At 36.7% G+C, this 19,635-nt stretch overlaps 1 protein-coding gene across 4 annotated transcripts in view; it reads left to right on the top strand.

The window, feature by feature from the left end:
• The window catches only part of LOC109073123 (fermitin family homolog 2), a 54,348-nt gene that overhangs the window by 6,202 nt on the left and 28,511 nt on the right, over positions 1-19,635 (top strand). For all 4 annotated transcript variants that reach the window (XM_042774505.1, XM_042774504.1, XM_042774503.1 and 1 more), the window contains exon 3: positions 9,306-9,539. In XM_042774505.1, coding sequence (XP_042630439.1) covers positions 9,306-9,539 — 234 coding nt within the window. The remainder of the gene's footprint in view (positions 1-9,305; positions 9,540-19,635) is intronic.

Below are 19,635 nucleotides of genomic sequence, written 5' to 3'. Positions count from 1 at the left end.
TTCCGTCCTGTACGTCGAAAGGCTTTGGATGTTCTAATGGAATAAATCGAAATGCCAGGAAAGCACTCTCTTATTGATTATAACACTCATTTCCTAAAGCAGCAATTCAGCAAATTCTGTTTAATAATTGATGATCAGGGGCCTTGACGGCTTTTATATTTGCCACTGACCCAAAATCTTATACCTCACTTTGAAGTTGATTTGATTCCGCTGGGACTGTACCTGTTGCTCTGCCTCCTTTTAACTCCATGTGTGCTACAGATAAGAGAGTTGAGTGTCATTATTGAGTCTGATAACTGCATGTCTGTTGTTATTCTTTAATGTTTATTTTAGCTTTCAAGGTTTAAAACAGTATTTTTACTGTTTTAGGTAGTTCTCATAACAACACTAAGGATTTTTTTTCCTACTGGCCCGGTTGGGCTAGTGGTTAATTTTTACTTGCCCTGCCAATATTTTTACCGGTTCTGCCACAAAAATAAATAAATTCGCTCATCGTGAATAGTTAGTTTGCTCTGCCTGCTACAGTATTTTCTCTTCTTTGTGTCCATCTTCAGTGTCTCTGGCCTCCGTTAACCGATGTTAACACACTGTAATATTACCACACAAATGATATTTTGAAAAACGATTGCAGTGCAATTTGTGTGCAAGTCCAGAACAGAAATCAGTTACAGGTGTCATGACATTTTTCCCTTGATCTTTTGACATAGAGGAGGTCTTTGTATGCTTTATGCATCCTGCAAGTTTCATAACATAAAATGTCCTCATCCAGGGCTCCAGACTAACATTTGAGAGCAGTGGCACCAGCGCCACTCGGCTGCGTTGTTCGCCAGTAACGGTAAACCACTGGGGGGTATTCAGTATGGCAAAATAAAGATCATTTAATCATAAAATTAGTATTGTTTTGCATTAATAAGTGCAGTTACTAATAACACTTCATGTTCATTTCTTATTTATTGTTTATACAGATTTGACAGTAAAGCACCAAGCTTGAGTTAAGATGCATACAAAATTAACTTTTATTAACAACAGTAATGACACGACACAGACAACAGTAACAGGTGCAAAATCTACTTTTTATATACAGAAAATGTATATATTCATTTATTGTTAAATTTTTTTTTATTTTTTAATATATTTTTTGTATTTTGTATTTATCTGTAATTGGTTAAAAATCTACTTTTTATATGTAAATATTTAAAATATTTTTTAGTGTTTATGTTTAACATTCCTTAAAAGTAAAAAAAAAAAAAAATTTTGAGAGTTTATGCTTAAACGATAATAAATTTGTATTTGTTGTTTGTAATTAACATAAAATAATAAAATGTATAAAATGTCAAAAAAAAATTACTAAATTATTGACTAAAATTGTGTAAATGTGTACAAATGAATACACATAAATAAATTTAAAATTAGTTAAAATTAGAAAAAATTATAATAGTATCTCGTAATAGTACATTGTGTGCGCTCTAGGCATTTAGAGAATGCAAAGTCATGTTTGAGAGACTGAATATAGTACAGTCCCCTCCTCAAAAGGCAGGGCCTTCATTCCTTTCCCTTTCGCAGCACTGTTTAAATCATTATATTTCTAGTAAGTGGAGACATTATAAATGAAGCAGGGCACATTTTGTACAGACTCTGTGGCAAACGCTGCGAGTCTATAACAGTGTAAGAATCTGCGGTGTGTCATAATGTGAGTGCTGGCCAAGAGAAACCCTGCCCTCTTAAGGCAGTGAAGAAACACACACGCGCTCCCTCACTACTGGCGAAGGGAGCGTGTATTATTAGAATGTGAAACAGAAACCCTAAAAAGTAAGCCAGCTCAAAGTGACATCACTGGGAAGGTCAAGAACAGACTTTTATGTGAGGCCTCTTGACCAAACCGTCATTTGTTCCAGACGCTTGGTTCGTCATGAAGGGGGAAAATGATGATCCGGACTCTCCGCTGTAGGTGGGGTTTAATGCACGTCGAGCCCAGTTTTGTGACGTGGGGGTCTTCTGGCAAACAGGAAATGACATACAACGATTGGCTTGTTCCCTGGATGTTGCCGTCTTCCTGATAGTTTCTGCTGCTGCTTACAGATTCTTTTACAGTTTTCATACTTAATTGTTTTGTCATAAATTACTTTTACTTTCTTTTTTAAAAAAAATCAGGCATTTATTATTATTCAGGGAGCATTAACTGACTACAATTCAGTATGAAGTAGTAAAGTTTTATTTTTTTCCTTGCTGTGAGTAAAATCTAGCTAAAAGATAATTATTGTAAAGTAAACAATTCTTCTGTCCTGTCCTGTCCTAATATAATCAGCTACAGCGAGAGGAATGTGGAGACTGCAAGGAAATGCTCATGATTTATCAGAGGATGCTTCGTTTCCTCTGTCATTTTCTCCCCTTTCCTTCCTCGAGTCAAGAGATTTGTGGATGCTTTGGCCTGCTCTCCTACGACCGCGCAGATTTCTGAAAACATTCTGTGCTGACGAGAATCCTGAAATTGTCAAACAAATAATCACAATTAGCTTGTCTAAAAAAGAAGAAGAAGAAAAAAGAATATAAAGGGGTCCACATAAGTCATGCGCAACCAAAATAAAAAATCTGTTCAGATCGCTCTTTTGGTCTTGTCACTCAGCCCTGTTGCCAACTTTGATCCATTATAGTGAATTTTAGCAAATGACGATGATGTTAATGTTAAAGGAACTGGCAGATTCATTTATTTACGTGATTATTTTTCTTGTTTGTTTAAGCTGAGTACAGCGTTTGTATTTGCACAGCTCTGCTGGTCTTCAAGGCTCTGTAATTGTCTAATCTATGATACAGGAAGTAGTTACTCTAAGAAGCAGCCCTACCCAGCACAGAGCTTTCCTGTTGCTTGATCAAATCTAGCTGTGATTTAGCGTTTTAGACTGGCTTGCTTACACTGAAGCCTTCTGGGAAGGCAAACGCCTTTACGTCTGCTTTCAAGAAGCTTGATAATCAAAAGATTTCAGCGTCACGTATGGAAATATACATTATTTATGGGGCTTTTAGTATTCTACAAATAATATTTGTCAAAGGCTGCTTTAAGTAAGTGGCTTAATTATTTGTGATTTTTAATTATGCAGGAGAAATAGGATTGCTGGCAGTCATTATTAGTGTATGTGAATATTTCTAATGAATGTTGATGTAATAATATGGAGCATTTTTCTTGATTCTTACTTTGCTTCTACTGTTCTGCACTTGTGCTGAACTGAAGTGATTGACAGGTTCAGTGATTTAAACAGGAAGTGCCCGTTAATTGCTTTCTGTGTGTTGCGAAACTCTGCAAAGAAGGGAGATGTACTGACGTTTATGAAAGAAACACAAAGCACTTTGCTGTACACTATCTGGATATGTAATTTACATTAAAATATGACAAGCAGTCGCCCCTCCCATAAAGTATTTTAATGTAAAATGTTAATGAACATTAAAAATCAAGGGAAACAAAAGATTTGATGTAGTTAGTCATGCAGCCCTAATTGAAACCAAAATAAATTACGTTTTTTGTTTTTTTTTATTACTGTTTTAGACTATTTGCTTTTAAATATCAATAAAATTATCATTGCGTACCATTATAGTTGTTATGCCTTGAAAACCTAACCTTTTTTTGTCCTGATGTTAGCAATCTCTGCTGAATTTTAAGTAGGGTAGCATTATCTTGCTGATAAATAAGGTGTTTTTTTTTTTTTTTTACTCAAAATAATTATTTTTTTTTTTTTTTGTGATCATTTCAGTAAAACTGTTTATAAAATTTGTAGCATTTACATTTATAGCTGTGAATAGCACATTACACATTTTATATATATATATATATATATATATATATATAGGCAAAGCAAGTAGAAATCTGACACACATACTGGCTCTTCATGACCAGCACAAAAGCCCTTACTGTTGAGTCCTGCTTCACAGTATTTTACATTCAAAGAGAGCACTCACTGTTGATTCAATTGTAGTGTATTGTGCCGTTCACAAATGCAGTTTAATGTCATTAATGAAAAAAAGAAACAGTGTGACACCGTTATTGATTAGCACAGGACGTGCATTTGAGATTTGCTGGGCGTTTTCTTCTTCTTTCTGGTCCAGCCTCACACGTGTCTGTGTGTTCATGGGTCTCTCTGCAGTACTGGAGGTCTCCGGCTCTGTTGAATGCGTCCTATTACTCAGCATGGATTCGTTTTGTTCCAGCATTACGTCATCCGCTGGCAGGCTGTGTTTTTAGCCAAGAATTGCAATTGGCTGGCAACTAATTAAATTACAGCGCTCTGTTTAGGCTGTTTGATGGATGGTCAATGAACGGCCGTTCTTCCAGCGCTCCATCTGATGGCGGGGCGGGACTGGGGCGGGACGGCCAATGACAGTCCAGCTGAGGAGCCAATTCTCTGGGGATCCTCTGGAAAGAGAGACACACTGTGTGTCTATGAGCGTGTTTATTCCATAGCTCGGGCACGGTGTTTTAATGACTCGTGTGGATGTCGGTCAAAGATGAAATCATACTATTCCTAAAAATGGACTGGCATTATTTAATTTAAATTCATCCGGGATGTTTGGCACAAGCGTGGCCGGATGCTGTTTAGGGCGAGTCCACACGCTGCTGACAAATGTCAAGAACAAAATCACTCGCTGACTGCTCCACCCATAAAGAGATCCATCTGCATCTGCCTTTATTCTCTTTCCAACACAGGAAGGAAGGACTAAGAACAGTATTTAACACATTTAATATATATATATAGATTTTACGAGCAGTAGCAAAAATCTATGTATTGCCTTTATTTAAACACATTTAAACACAAACTCCTAGTAATAAAATGACACACAAACCAATTTCATTGAATGTATATGTACTGAATAAACTTGAATCTGAAATACTGGATTTTTTGATCTGTATGGGTTTGTTCCGTAAGGACATACAGTATTTTATTTACGCAGGTCTTCAAAAAGATCTTAAAGTTTTAACTTTGAAAATTCAGCAGATACCTGTTATTGTGGCTTATTTTGTAAATTGAGGCTACTGTCTTGAATAAAATGGTTATGTGCATTTAAAAAACAAACAAAAACAAAACTTGACATTACGCAGTTTCATATGTTTGTCCTTTGAACTAGTAATTTACATGAAAAATAGTTGTCTGAAAAGTTTTTTTTTGTGTGTGTAAATGGTTTATTTAGAAGCGATATTAAAAAGTGTTTATCAGCGTGTAACACCTTAATGATTCCACTTAAATTAGCATTGAAACACAGTGATGATTAAAAAGTTTATTTTTTGCCAATCAAAGGGAAATTAAAATGAAATCATGGAAGAATTATTGTGTGACTACACCTTAAAGTTTTAATGATTTTAGTAGCATTACGTATGTTCTATTGAACATTGTATTAGATTTCTTGCACAATGTGTTAAAGTTAAACCAAACTTTTATTTTGACGGGTTTAAATGGATACTTGTAAATTTCTGTGTGTATATGATATGACGGTAGTTTTACTCAAATTAAATGGTAAAATGATCATGAAGTACTCTCAGAGCAGTTCTGGACATGTTGTTCATGTATTTATGTCCTCATTTATTTTTATCTTCACTCACTTTGGCCTAAATATCTTCCATTGTTTTGTATTTTGTTAGCTTGTAAGGCTTTTATTTTTTTAAATGGGGAAGTTAGTTTGGCTGCACTGCTCAGACAACTTGCAAAACAGTAAAACTCAACAAGATAAAGAATCGTGATAAAATCATGAATCGTGATTTTCCTGAAAGAAAGCAAAAAAAATCACCCATAGTTCAGATCATGGAAAAAAGTAAGATGCATGCATATAGTTAATGAAAGTGAAATATTTGCATCTGTTTGAGTTTTATAGGAATCGTTTTTTTGTGTCGTGTTTTTTATTTTATTATTATTATTTGACATTTTCAGTCAGTGGAGAATGCAAGAAAAACATGTCCTTGACAGAATTCATACAGTATTCTCAGAAACAACTCTACTACTTATGAACTTGTATGTTTGTGAATTAATTCAATCAACAGTTTTATTTTTGAACATTAGGTGTGCATTATTATTATTAATATAATTGAATCCTATGCCATATTCTCCCAGAATAATATAAAAACGATAGAAAATTTGGATTACATGAGAGCATTTAGAGTTGTAGACAAGTTTTCTAATGCATGGATTAGTGTGCTTGAGTCAGTGTTGTGTGACCACATTATTAAAAATGGCTAAATATAAATATTTAAAATGTATTACTTTGAAACTCTGCAAACTAATTATAATAATAATAATAAAAAAAAGTTTATTTATCTGTACATTTATAACGTTCCTTTTTACGGAGCCCTCCACATTAAATCTGAGGGAGAAAAGTTTTATGAATTAGGAAATCGTTGAGCACATTTTATTAATTTGTTTCTTAGCGTTAGAATAAAGGCATGTTTTACTAATTCTTTCCCATCTATAATTTGGGGAGAACTGGGAAAGTCAATATCTGTTTTGTTTTTTTGTTGTTGTTTTTTTGTTGTTTTTTTTGGAAAGAGTTTGCAACAGTTTGTAATCTGGATGATCTGGATTCAGTGAAGTGTTGAACAGTTTTTTTATTTTTTATAGGCGGTTTATTCCATCTGGTGAGGTGGTGAAAGTTTATTTAATTTTTAAAGGTGGAGTAAGTGATTTCTGGTACCCAATGTTGATATTTCAAATCACCAAAAACACGCCCCTACCCCAAAAGGGTCTCGCCCCTATTTTGATAGCTCCGCCCCACACATCCGTACGCAACGATTATGGCGGAATCTGCTGTATTAAACACATTATCTTACTTTTCGGACACACTTTGGGAGCTGACGCTTGAAACAGACAGTGGAAGAGGTTTAGACGCTCCGGGCTTATAGTGTCTTTATCATAGCTGAAGGGAACAACAATACGATTGCAGAAGAACAAACAAGTGAACATGGCACACGAGCATAATCAAGCAAAAGCCAGCATACATTAGTTCTGTGAAGCAAAGCCAATGCTACTCACCTATCCAGAAGAAAAAAAAAGACATACCCCATCTTTAAAGTGCACGTTTTCTGCTCCATGCACCTTACTGGCTTCCAGGCCTCTTTCTGTGGATCTATGATGCATCCTCAGGATTCATCTACAAAGTTCTTGAAGGCTGTTGGCTTGTAAATATTGTCGTGGTTCGTCAGAGATGTTTGTAGACTGTCAGTGTTGTGTTTTATATTGTGTTATGTTGTGATGGAGATGGTTGGCTAGTGAACGAGACGCGGTGATTGATATGGGATCAGTGTGTCTTTTTGTTGGATATGGAGGAGAAAAACTGAGTCAGTGCGTCTTTGTCTGTAGATAAATGGTCACGACAATGACATACGTGGAGTCCCAGAGAAGATCGGAGGGATGTTTTGAGAACTTTTTGCAGGGAAGAATGTTTCCTAGTGTTTAATCCCAAAGCTTAAAATCCCTCAGAAGATGAAAGTCCTGGACCTACAGAAAACATGGTCGTATAAAACCGTACCAAGAGTTCAAACCAGTTCTTTCTTGTAGAGTTTGGTTGGGAAGAGAGATTGAGGTGACCCACTTTCACAGTCACACACATATAATGCGGGGAAACTGGATAGTGGTCTGCTGAGGGGGAAGCGGTTTCCTTTGTCTGCTCACATGCATACCTGTGTCCTGACATCAGTGATGGAGAGACGCCACTGGTCCAGCTCACATTCATTCAAGCCCCAGGATAGTTTGATTGGTTCATTATTCATGTCACAAACTCAATGAAAAAGTGAAGCCAGTCGAGAGCGACACACTCCTCAGTCACTTCTCACGTCAGCTTTTCATGCTGCTTGTCAGAGTATGACGAGGCTGGTGAGTGGCCACAGCGGCTGGTATTAGTGTCTTTTAGTGTTGTCAAAAATATGATTTTTTGATGCATAATGATACTGCAATGTTTGTGCTCTCATAGTCTCTCTTCTTTCTGACAGCAAGTTCACACACACACACACACACCCCACTGTGCATGTATTGTAATTATATAAGTATATAGTCTGTTGTTCTGCGTGTTTCAGAGTGAAGCGTGTCATTGGATTCTTGCACGCAGGCAGCTTGTGTTTTCAGAGTGGCCCGGTTCACAGAAAATAAAAGTATCTCAATGACACTTATTTAACACTGGTTTCTATGATAGCAGGTTTACTGTTATTTAGTATGAATTTGATAATAATTTTCTAGTTTTAAAGTTTTAGTAATGTTGTTTTTGTCACTTTTATTTTTGTGTGTGTGTGTCCATATAAGCCTAGCTTTTATTAAATTTAATTTCAGTTTTTGTTATTTTAGTACTTCAATGTAAAAAAGCAAACAAACAAAAAAAATCTTTCCTGGGCAACTAGATGGATAAAAAAAGTTTTTTTTTGTTTTTATATTTTGATTTAGATAGTGTTTTTTTTTTTTTTTTTTTTTTTTTTTTAGTTAAGTTTATTATAGTAACCCTGATAGTAACTTTGAGCTTCCCTGCAAATTTTCCACCAACGGGGTTTTGAGAGATTAACTCTTTCAACTGAAGAAATGAAGTCATATTTATTGTAATTCTTCTCTAAAGTAAAATAATATAGTTGTAAAATATATATATGTATTTTTTTACAGTGGAGTTATATTAAAATAGTAGTATATTTCTGATTTATAATAATAATAATGTGATTATTATTATTATTATTATTATCATCATTATTATTATTTATATACTGTTAAAATTTTACCCCATGGTATTGAAAATCCATATTTTTCAAGGTATTGTATCAAAGTTAGAAATTCCAGTTCCACTGGACTTTCATTATTATTTTTATCATTTTTATTGGACTTTCACACATACAGAGCCCAGTATATCTCCTGGTTATTATGAATTGCCGTCCACATCCTGTGTTGTTTGTGTGCAGCTGCTAGAGGAAAAGCAGGTTTAGAGTATCAGACTCAGGTTACAGTGTGGATGTGGAACAAAGAGCGAGGCTTGACCCTGACCTCCTTACTCACACATAAAAAACACTTCTCAGCGTTTACCTCCAACCGCTCCTATTTTCGGCCCGTGTGCTCGAGCCTCCCGATGAATGCTTGGCCTCTTGCTTTCATCCAGACCAGAACGCAGCCCTCCAGTTTGGCAAGATTGTCTTTCACACACACAGACACATTGTGTTTCCCTCCAGCTGACCTTGTTTTCAGCTCCATCGCAGCCAAATTAGACGCCAGCTTTAGCTCGGTTCAGTCGGTTGCTTTTCATCCCTCCCTTTCCCAGTGTTTGTCGATGTGATTCCTAACCTTGTCGTATGTGTCTTCATGCAGATGTGAAGAAGGACTGGTCAGATCACGCGCTGTGGTGGGAGAAGAAGAAGACCTGGCTGCTAAAGACGCACTGGACGCTGGATAAATACGGCATTCAGGCCGACGCCAGGCTGCTCTTCACGCCGCAGCACAAGCTGTTACGCCTGCAGCTGCCCAACATGAAGCACATGAGGGTGAAGGTCAACTTCTCTGACCGCGTCTTCAAGGCCGTGTCTGACATCTGCAAAACCTTCAGTGAGTGCTGCTGCCTTCCCTAAAATATTGCTCCGCTTTTACATAACTCCATTAGCCTAACTCGATCTCCCCGCTGGTCGTGAAGAACAATAAGTCAGGATAATTGTGTTATTTTGCTATACATTAGAGTGCATTCAGCCTTCAGTGCTGAGAACAGATGTAGGCTTTGGTAGAGAGATGGTGCTAAATCAGAATACAGCGACCGTTTAAAGGCCCCCTTAAAATAGACTGAAAAAAACACAATTGTTTTCATGTGCTGATGTATTTCATATTGACCAATCCAAGGGCACATGCTTTTTAAAAAGCCAATAGCCTTTAGTTTTGTCACACCCCAGCTAATGCAAGCCTATTAAAAACTATATATTGTATTTTTTTTTGAAGCCAATAGCCTTTAGTTTTGTCAAGCTAATGCTAGTGTATTAATATTAAAAACTATATATATATATAAAAAAAATGCATTATGCATTGATAAACATTTAAAGCACTAGTGTGCCATGTTGTAGTAACTAGTGGTCATTTCATATGTGTTTTTAATGGCTGATGTGGATAATCTAAGAGTCGGATGATTGATATAATGCCACTATATATGATTTCAGGCAGTTTAACGCTAATAAAAACAACATTGCTGCAATATACTTAGTACTTAGTTTCACATAATATTTATTTAAATCACTTTAAATTATTTTGAAAATTAAACATTTTGGTAAAAAAAAAATATTTAAACTTGATATATACTTGATATATATTCACACAGGGTTCGTACGGTCATGAAAAACCTGGAAAAGTCATGGAAATTTAAAACAGCATTTTCCAGGCCTGGAAAAGTTTTGGAAAAAATAAACCCAGAAGGTTTTGGGAAAGTCATGGGAATCTATTTCTCAAATCTCTGTATAATAGAATTGAGTTTAATCAGGTCCTGAATTTCAATGCAGGATTGCGCATATATTGCATACTTTGCGTAATATTACTCATTCCCGCAGCTTTCAGGTTTAAAACGAGGGGAATTCCTGCACACATTTATTCAGTATAGCATGTAGGTTAGATGAGTAAATAAATCCACACAAGCTGTTAGATTAAATCAGTCATATGAAAACAGCATGAGTGATTCAGCTGTACCTCGTCTTCTCTCTTTCACTCAAAGTGGCTTCACATCTCGTCTGCACTACCAGAGCTGCTGCACGCTGCGATACGAGACTTTCACTCACGTTTCGGGACAGTTGACAGAACTGTCACGTGCCTAATCAGGTTTCCAAAGCGAAATTCTGAGTTTCTGAGGTTCTGAGTTTAACTGATAATATTGTTTATATAAATGACAATATTCAGTGATGTGATATGTTCTCTGGAGTAACGTCTGTCGCAGTTGTAGCTTGCATTTATTATTAAAACAAATAGAAAACAAACAAATAGCATTAATAGTCATTTATTATCATGCTATGATAAATTTGAACAGATTTTTATTCTTATCATAAAATAATAGAACATTAGGTCATGAATATTGTCTTAAAAGTCATGAAAATGTATTGGTGTACGAACCCTGTATGTGTGTAGTTTTATTAGTAGTGATGATGTTTTGGTGTACGAACAGTCGAATCAGTCCAAAAATACGTCATGACGAGGAAAAAAAACATATATAAGTCGCACTGGACTATAAGTCGCACTTATTTAGAACCAGGAACCGAGAGAAAATATTACCGTCTACAGCCGCGAGAGGGCGCTCTATGCTCCTCAGTGCTCCTGTCACCTATCAGATCGGAGCATATTTTACCATATTCTACAGTTTGTAATCTGCAGAACAGGATTTTCTTTTTGGGGGCATTTTGTTTGCATTCAGTCTTTCTCAGTTGTCTTTAAGTTAATATTTCAGTTAACAGTTTTCAGTTGTTTTCAGTTAATGTTTTCAGGGGTATGCTACAGGAGCACTGAGCAGCATAGAGCACCCTCTCACGGCTGTAGACGGTAATGTTTTATCTTGGTTCATTTCTCTTGGTTCATGTCCAATTAATTTTGATAAATAAGTCGCACCTGACTATAAGTCACAGGACCAGCCAAAACTATGAAAAAAAAGTGCGACTTATAGTCCGGAAAATACGATAGAACATTAGGTCATGAATATTGTCTTAAAAGTCATGAAAATGTATTGGTGTACGAACCCTGTATGTGATTCAATTTGATTCAATATTGAATAATTTGGATACATATCAGGTACAGTACATGCCAAAATTTCTTTAAGGGGAAAAAAAAATATCTCAACTAATGCTGTAAAATATACGTGAGAGTCATCTGGTAGCTACTACATTATAATATTAAAGGCTAAAATTGACTGATTTGTAGTACAGCTGTTAAAATTAGGGTTACGGTTAAAATTTATTATTTAAATTAATAAAGTTACAATTACACAATATTTCTACTTCATTTTTTATTTTTTAAATAAACATTTAAATGGTGGCTGTCATAAACTTTTGATAGATTTATTCAAACAAATATTACACATTGAAGAACAGTAAAAATTATAATGTAGCCTATATGTTATATGGTGCATATATTTAGCAAAATGCCCCTCTCTACAGTTTATATTTCTGGCTGATTAATGAGTTTTTTTCTGAGGTAGATGTGACGTTGTGTGACATTGTTTACAATATATATATATATATATATATTATATATATATATATATTATATATATATATATATATATATATATATATATATATATATATATATATATATATATATATATATATACACATACATATCTATGGTTTACAATAGGGGTGGAAGAAAAAAATTTATCCATCGATGCATCGCGATTCTGAGAATTTCAGAATCTATTCTGAGCTTCAAGGCTTAAAGTTCTCCGGCACCGTGCCAGATCTCTGGTGTGCAGCGTTTGGCTGCAGAAAAAAAGAATCCTACAATTAAAACAAAAAAAAATTGTTGATATCCTTTTGAGTTTGCCTGCCAATGGTATAAGAGAAGCACATCTACTAACATTACACAACAACTAATGGCACTTTTCCACTGCATGGTACGGTTCAGTACGGTTCACTTTTGGGGGGGTTTCCACTGGGTACAAGACCTGGTACTTTTTTTTAGTACCACCTCGGTTGAGGTTCCAAGCGAGCCGTACCGTTAGCAAACCGTAAGGTGTAAATTCTGCTGATCACGGATTGGCCGGAGAGAATCGTCACTACCTGCGGCACTGAACTTGTGACACAAAAACAACAGAACCGCTAGATTTAAATCAGCACAGCTACCGAAGGATCGAATGCAACTGTTTTGAACCGGCACACCTTTTTTTTTAACAACCAAAAAGTAGCTGTTTCGTTGTTGAAGTACATATGTTCCTCTCGTTGATAGCCGAGAAGTGGATCCAGCGAGAGCTTGATGGGGTGACACGGAATGAAAAAGTTTTTCAGGAGTCGCGGCAGTAGAGGCGGTGCAACTATTACGACATGTGAATAATCCCACCCACTCTAAGGCGATATTAAACTGCAGAGGAAATGCAAACCGAGCCATACTGAGCCGTGCCGAGCCGAGTCGTACCACGCAGTGGAAAAGTGCCATAACATTACTAGTCAATCAGAATGTTTTGCTCTTATAAACACGAGACCCGCTTAATAGTATCGCAGCCCTGATGAATGGAGAGACATGTTGAAAAAGTTGCAAGACGAAACGGTCAAAGATGTCCATCTAGCGCATATTTACATAGAAAAACTAATTAAAACCGGTGGAGCTTTGTAAACAGCTCAGAGTAATCATGTCATCTCCATAAGAACGATATGATTGCCAGAACATATTTACCGGGATTTTTGAAAAGGTCCTGTTCACACATGATCTCTTAATGATAACTTACCGGTAATTTGTGAAAGGCGCTAAACTCTTCCTCTGCATATGCTGTGAATTTGAAATGCTTAACGTTCATCTGGGAAAACAGTGCGCATTATCTCACTAGATATGTGACGTAAATGGTTTAGAAAACTTTGCCAACACAGCAGAATACACCAACCTATTTCTAAATATTCCATTTATTGTACATCACGATTTCAAAATAAAAGTTTCTGAGTTTTCATGTGGGCCAAATATTAATATTTAATGGATTTGAACATTGTTTAATCACACCCCTAGTGTCGATAAGCGGGTGATATAGCTCATAATTTTCCAAGTGTATGATACAGCTTTCATTCTTCAGGTCAACCATGCATTCATGAAAAAGAAAATCAGTTTGAATAAGGAAGGCAGTAACTTTGCAATAGTATCCATTCAAAAATTGAAAGTTGTCACAGTCATTGCATGCTTTGCATGTGCTGCCCACCATGGAAGAGCTGCTTTTGCGGTTTGCTGTTTAACATATATTAAGGGGCAATCCGTCTGCTCTGTTTTTGATTGTTGGTCTGTGTACACATGCATCAGATGGATATCGTTTTTTTGCTGTTACCTCTTGTTTTATTTACAGCATCTCCAGCCATGCAATTCTCTTCATAAGATGCACACAAGTTGTCGGTTTCATTTCTGTTGTGCTCTTGCGTTATCTGTGCATGGACCTAATGCAGAATTTGGCTCAAATAGTACATAATGGTACATGATGATGCCAATGATATTTACTACTGTGCATCATTGTACTGCCATCTGAAAAATGTTGTGGCACTGCTGTTATTTTTAGGATCAGGGATGGTGATGAAACCGTAAACCCGGTATACAGGTAACTAATAACTGAGTTTTTTAAAGGTGCACTTGACCACATTTCTTGCTTTTTGGTCTTTTTGACTGCTCTTTATTATTTAAGCACACTGATCTGTATTTCGTAGCATAGATAAGACCCAGCATGCCCTTGAACTGCTCCAAATCCTGTTTCATAAACAGTTCTTATCGGTGTAACTGGCTGATGGTAACTTTTGTTGTGTCCATATATAGAAAACAAGGCCTTATGAGCACTTACAGGTTGAATCCTCTCCCTGTCAATATCTGCAAAAAAGTCTTTCAACCAAAAAAGATGACCTCCTCTCTCAAATTGATTTGAATTGATCCTGACTCTCTCTCTAACTCACAAACACAAAAATAGCATGAAATGTTGGTGTTTGCATTTATTATTTATGTGAATACTTCAGTTGGTCTATAGGATTTAGTTTTGAACGTGACCAATAATTGTGGCCCTCCTGTTTTCATTCACTTTAGACACGACTAGGGCTGTGTTCAGTGCATTGATACGACGATGTATCAGCACAAACTACTTGATGATATGGGTATCGATACTGCAACATGCACAGCAGTTGGACCGCGCTGAATTTGAATACAAGAACAGCGTTTAAAACGGAGTGGAAAAGTGCAAGTTTTCTAAAAAATAATGAATAGAGTGTTATATATATATATATATATAGGCTACGGCAATTAATCTGGCCGCAGAGGAACACAACCTGGGTTGCCTGATATAAAGAGACCGAAAATCCCCCGAAACAGAATGCTTCTAATTTAGATTTGTTAAACGTAGAGAGTGTATTAATTTGGGAAATGATAACCTACCAGTAGGAATCTAACGATTACCCGTGAGCTGGTTGAAAATCGATTTAAATGTGAGACGATTCAAATCGGTTGAGATGCTAAACAAATCGCGATTCAGTTAGGGGTAGTTTATATGAATGTATGTCCGAGGGGAGTTTACTGTCTTTAGAAACGTTAGAAGGTATTTTTTCTTTTCATCTTGCCTCTTTATAATGCATATTAAAGTTCATAAGTGTAGCGCTGCTTTGTTTACACCTGAAAACAAGGAAGCGCTTTAAGCGCCACCTGCTGGCAGAGAGTGAATCTGCGTCTCGTTCAGCTCGTCTGCCGTTTCTGTTACATGCTGATATTTTTTTTTTATGTATAGTTTCACAAAACTATAAAAGTCAAACCATTCTGTTTTTGCTTCATATTTTGAAATTATACAATGCAATTTAGATATAAAAAAACTGCTCATGTTGCATGTATGCAGCATCTCTGTTTGGATCATGATTAAAATGCAGTGGTTGCCTCTAATTTTAAATGGAAAAAGCACAGACAAAGCCTTATTTTGTTTATGTGAAGTGATTTATTTATTCGTGTTACTTATTTATTTGATTTGGGGCTTGTTTTAAAATTTCAATTTAGTTTTATTATTTACGTTAAATTTTAATTTTGTCATTTAGCAGACACTTTTATCCAAAGAGACTTGCAAATGAGGACAATAGAAGCAATAAAAACCAACAAAAGAGCAATAATATGCAAGTGCTATATTAGTATATTATTATTATAGTGTTATATTTCAATTTCGCCAAGAAACATGCAGCATTTTTATTCCAAGCAATAATAAAAGGACACATTTAATTTATAATTTGTCTTAAATCTAATTTTGTTAAAAAAAAAATCGTGAATCGAATCGAGGAATTTTTATTCCAAGCAATAATAAAAGGACACATTTCTACCTACCAGCAATGTAAAGATGATTGTGCAACGCGTGCATTATTATTTATGGGCTGAAAAACACAAGATGCAAACCATCAGAATATTGTACCCTGTGCTATTTTCTATACTGTGGTACAGTTATTGAGGCCCTTCATAATGCAGAGGTCGACTGCCTGCTCTGCCTAAAGTTAGCAATGGGCCCTATTGTATGCAGTGTTTAATAAACAGCTGTTTAACTAAATTCTTCTGAGGTGAAATTTAGTGCTGTCCCGTATCATGGCATCTCTTTTGAGATGCGTATCGTATCGTGACTTTGCTGGCGATACAAGCAAAATCATAATACGATTCTGAAGTGAAATAAAGTAGCGCTGTAAGATAATATTTATATGAATGAATTTGAATGAATTAACGAGAGAGAGAAGCAGAGAGAATTGGCGAGCGGGTATCTTAATAATAAAGCTTATCACCTCATAGCTGATAAATTCAGTGTAGCTTTTAGTAACGAAGCTGTTGTATTTATAAAATTCACGGGGCAAATTTGTCTTAAATATAATTTTGTTAAAAAAAAAATCGTGAATCGGGCACATTCATACCCATTAAAGTGTAAATCTTTATGGGAAAACGTGTCGACCCTTGCATTGTGGTGGTGGCTTGGAGTTCTGAGGGGAATCGGATGTGTGTGTTTAGACGTAGAGCAGATGTCTAGATATTAGGTATGTGTCTGATTAAATAACACATTTAGAAGTGGCTCAGATCTCGTGCAGATTTCTGTGTTTACACGTGTGCACCAAATTCTGATCTGTCAGATTTGTGCCAGTTTAAATGCAGCCATAATGAAGTTAGTTCTGAGAAAAGCTCCAGCGTCATTTGTTTGCAGTTGACACTTGATTTTGATGTTTTGTTATCAGATATTTTTAAGTGTCCAGATACTTTCGGGGACCGCTGTATGTCTTGTAGAGCGTGCAGAGTAGTTTGAGGAAGGGATGAGAGACAGGAAGTTTACAACAGTCCAACTGGCAGCAGCTGCAGACAGCCTGTGAGACAATGATTATCCAGCTCACATATGCTGTCTCTCAACGTCTCAGCTGCCGGAGAAATTGGGAGTTTCTTCTTCATTAGCTGAAATCACATGGACATGGTCATGCAGCCAGAGTTTGCCAGACATTATTCCTCCACAGAAGAGGCCATGTGCTCAGGAATTCCACTTTTAAATGAATCCCAATCACAGATGAACAGAAATGATTAATGTGTGGAGCCCACATGATATTAACATGCCTTATTAAGATATACCGGTTTATTGGTCCTTTTTTGATTTGGAGTGACTGTCAGGTGTCTGAAAGTGAGTTTTGATTGAGTAACTTGTAGATCTGTGCTGCTTGAGCCACAAACTATTTCAGACGCTTCTGTCTGATTTGGTGAACTGGTTCATTCAGTAAAAGAACGATTCGTTCAAACTGGACATCACTCTGGACCAGGCTCTGGATTACAGGTAATAATGTTGTAAGTAATGTTCAGTTTCTTGCACAGACCAATCTTTTCGTTTTATAATACCTTAATATGTCATCAGGAGCTACAGATATTAATTTTGTGTTGCCTGATATGCTTTTTTTGACTCTCAAAGTGACGGTAGCCAATGACTTGCATTCTATGAATCACCAAGGACCACGACTCTCAAAGTGACGGTAGCCAATGACTTGCATTCTATGGAAGAGAACAAAATTGCCTACATCTTGGATGATCTGAGGACGAGTAAATTAACAGCAAATACTCATTTCTCTGTGAACTATTTGTTAAAGTATCCATTGATGCAATAGTAAGTCTTGGCAGCCTACATTCATCATGACCAGGGTGAACATTTGGAGAATCCAGTTATAGAAATTTTTTGGTGTTTTGTGAATAGTGTTTGCCATGAAGTAGTCACCATCCACCAGGTGAAAAAATGGGGGAAAAAACTAACAATAATACTGATAGGATGATGATGATAGAAAATAATGATAATAATACGAATTCCAATAATAAGAACAGTTCTTGTAAAGTGTCCATAAATATTATTATATTTTGCTATGTGCGTCATTTTAAATAACGTGTAGGGTTAAGCCTGTGTTATACTTTCCGCATGAGCAATCCGGACACGTGCATGTGAACAAAACAATTGCCCAGAATTATTGCACTTCTGGCTGTCTTTATATTGTTTTATCAATGGATTGTACAGGTTCGAGTAGCAACAAGCTTCTACACACAGCCTGCACCTGTGGCAATTGGTGCATTCTATGAATCACCAAGGACCACATCAAGCACCGCAGTCACAAAAAAATGGGAGGCACGCGGATGTCCACTCAAGGCCTCTGCACCCACTCTCCGATGACGATTTTTACATCACGCATACAATGGGGACACTAGCGGACACGTGGACGCGGAAAGTACAACACAGGCTTAAGGATTAATGAGATGCTGGAATCATGAATATTAATCAGGTTATGTGTGTTCGCTCAAACTGATTCGCTGAAATCAATACAGGGACGTTAATAGGTGAGCACCAGCCAATGAGATTGTCGTTTGCACATTAGTTCCTCCCACTACTGGAAAACCTGGCAGTTCTTAAAAGCTGAAAAAAATCAAAAGGAACGCTGTTTGACAAGTAAGAGAGAATATTGTTTACATGTAGCGTGTCAATTCTGCATATATGACTCTCTCGCCCTCTTTGCTCTCATCAAAGTGACGGTAAGTCGTGCACCCTTAAACTAGAGTTCACGGTACGTCAAAGCTGCACTGCGCATCTATTGAGATGAACTGAAAAATTGCACACATGGCTCGATGGAGAGAGAAACTCTGAAGAGCTGAATGTTCGATGAGTGAAAATATATCTTTACTAAACTTACACTTAGCCTCCAACTCACACACTGGCAAGTAAAATCTGAGAATTTATTTGTCATTGGCTAATATTAGACATCATTAAGTCGCCCAGAATGAAGATTTAGTCGCATAAGCGAGTGATTTACTCACAATGTAGAGGGTTGCCTAGAGCGAGTGGACTGCGTTTCTCCAGAGCACTTTGCCTAACATAAGAACTGCCCATCAAAGAAGTAAAATGAGAAATGTGTGGTTTCTCAGTCAGAGCGTTCTCTACGAGTTTCTTGTGAGTTACGGCTGATTGATTTGGGAGCGTTTGCTCAAACATCTTCTGTTTGTTGATTGGAATTTCAGAGGAGGTACTCGCTCACTCCCAGCACTCCAGTGACCTGCTACAGTTCGCTCACATATGGCTGTAAAAGGGCAGACTCGGAGAGAGAGAGAACTGCCATCTGGTAGTTCTTAAAACCTCTGGAATGCTTTTGCTTTAGTAACACAACTAAACAAGCCATTCCTGCCAAGCCATGAAGCCCCTCCCCAACACACTCCGTCACACTCGTTTCCTCCAGGGCTGTGGAAAATCCAGGGAGTGCGAGTCGTCCAGCCATAATCCTTTAAGTAGTGCAGAATCAAACTGCAAGAAATTCAATAAAAAGTCATTTAATGCCAAAACTGTCAAAAACAATTACTGGCAGTTATTTTAAAATATGCTTTATTCTGGATGCAAAGTCTCTCTTTTTTCAAGTCTGTCTTTCATCATGTACTTATTGGACTTGTCTTCTCAAGGGTTCTTTAGATCGCTGGTCTGCTTTAGACATCTGATGTCACT

This window comes from Cyprinus carpio, chromosome A17 (assembly GCF_018340385.1).
Source record: "Cyprinus carpio isolate SPL01 chromosome A17, ASM1834038v1, whole genome shotgun sequence".
Taxonomy (NCBI): Eukaryota; Metazoa; Chordata; class Actinopteri; order Cypriniformes; family Cyprinidae; genus Cyprinus; species Cyprinus carpio.
Note: the sequence above shows the minus strand (reverse complement) of the source record. Positions and strands in the feature narration are given on the sequence as shown.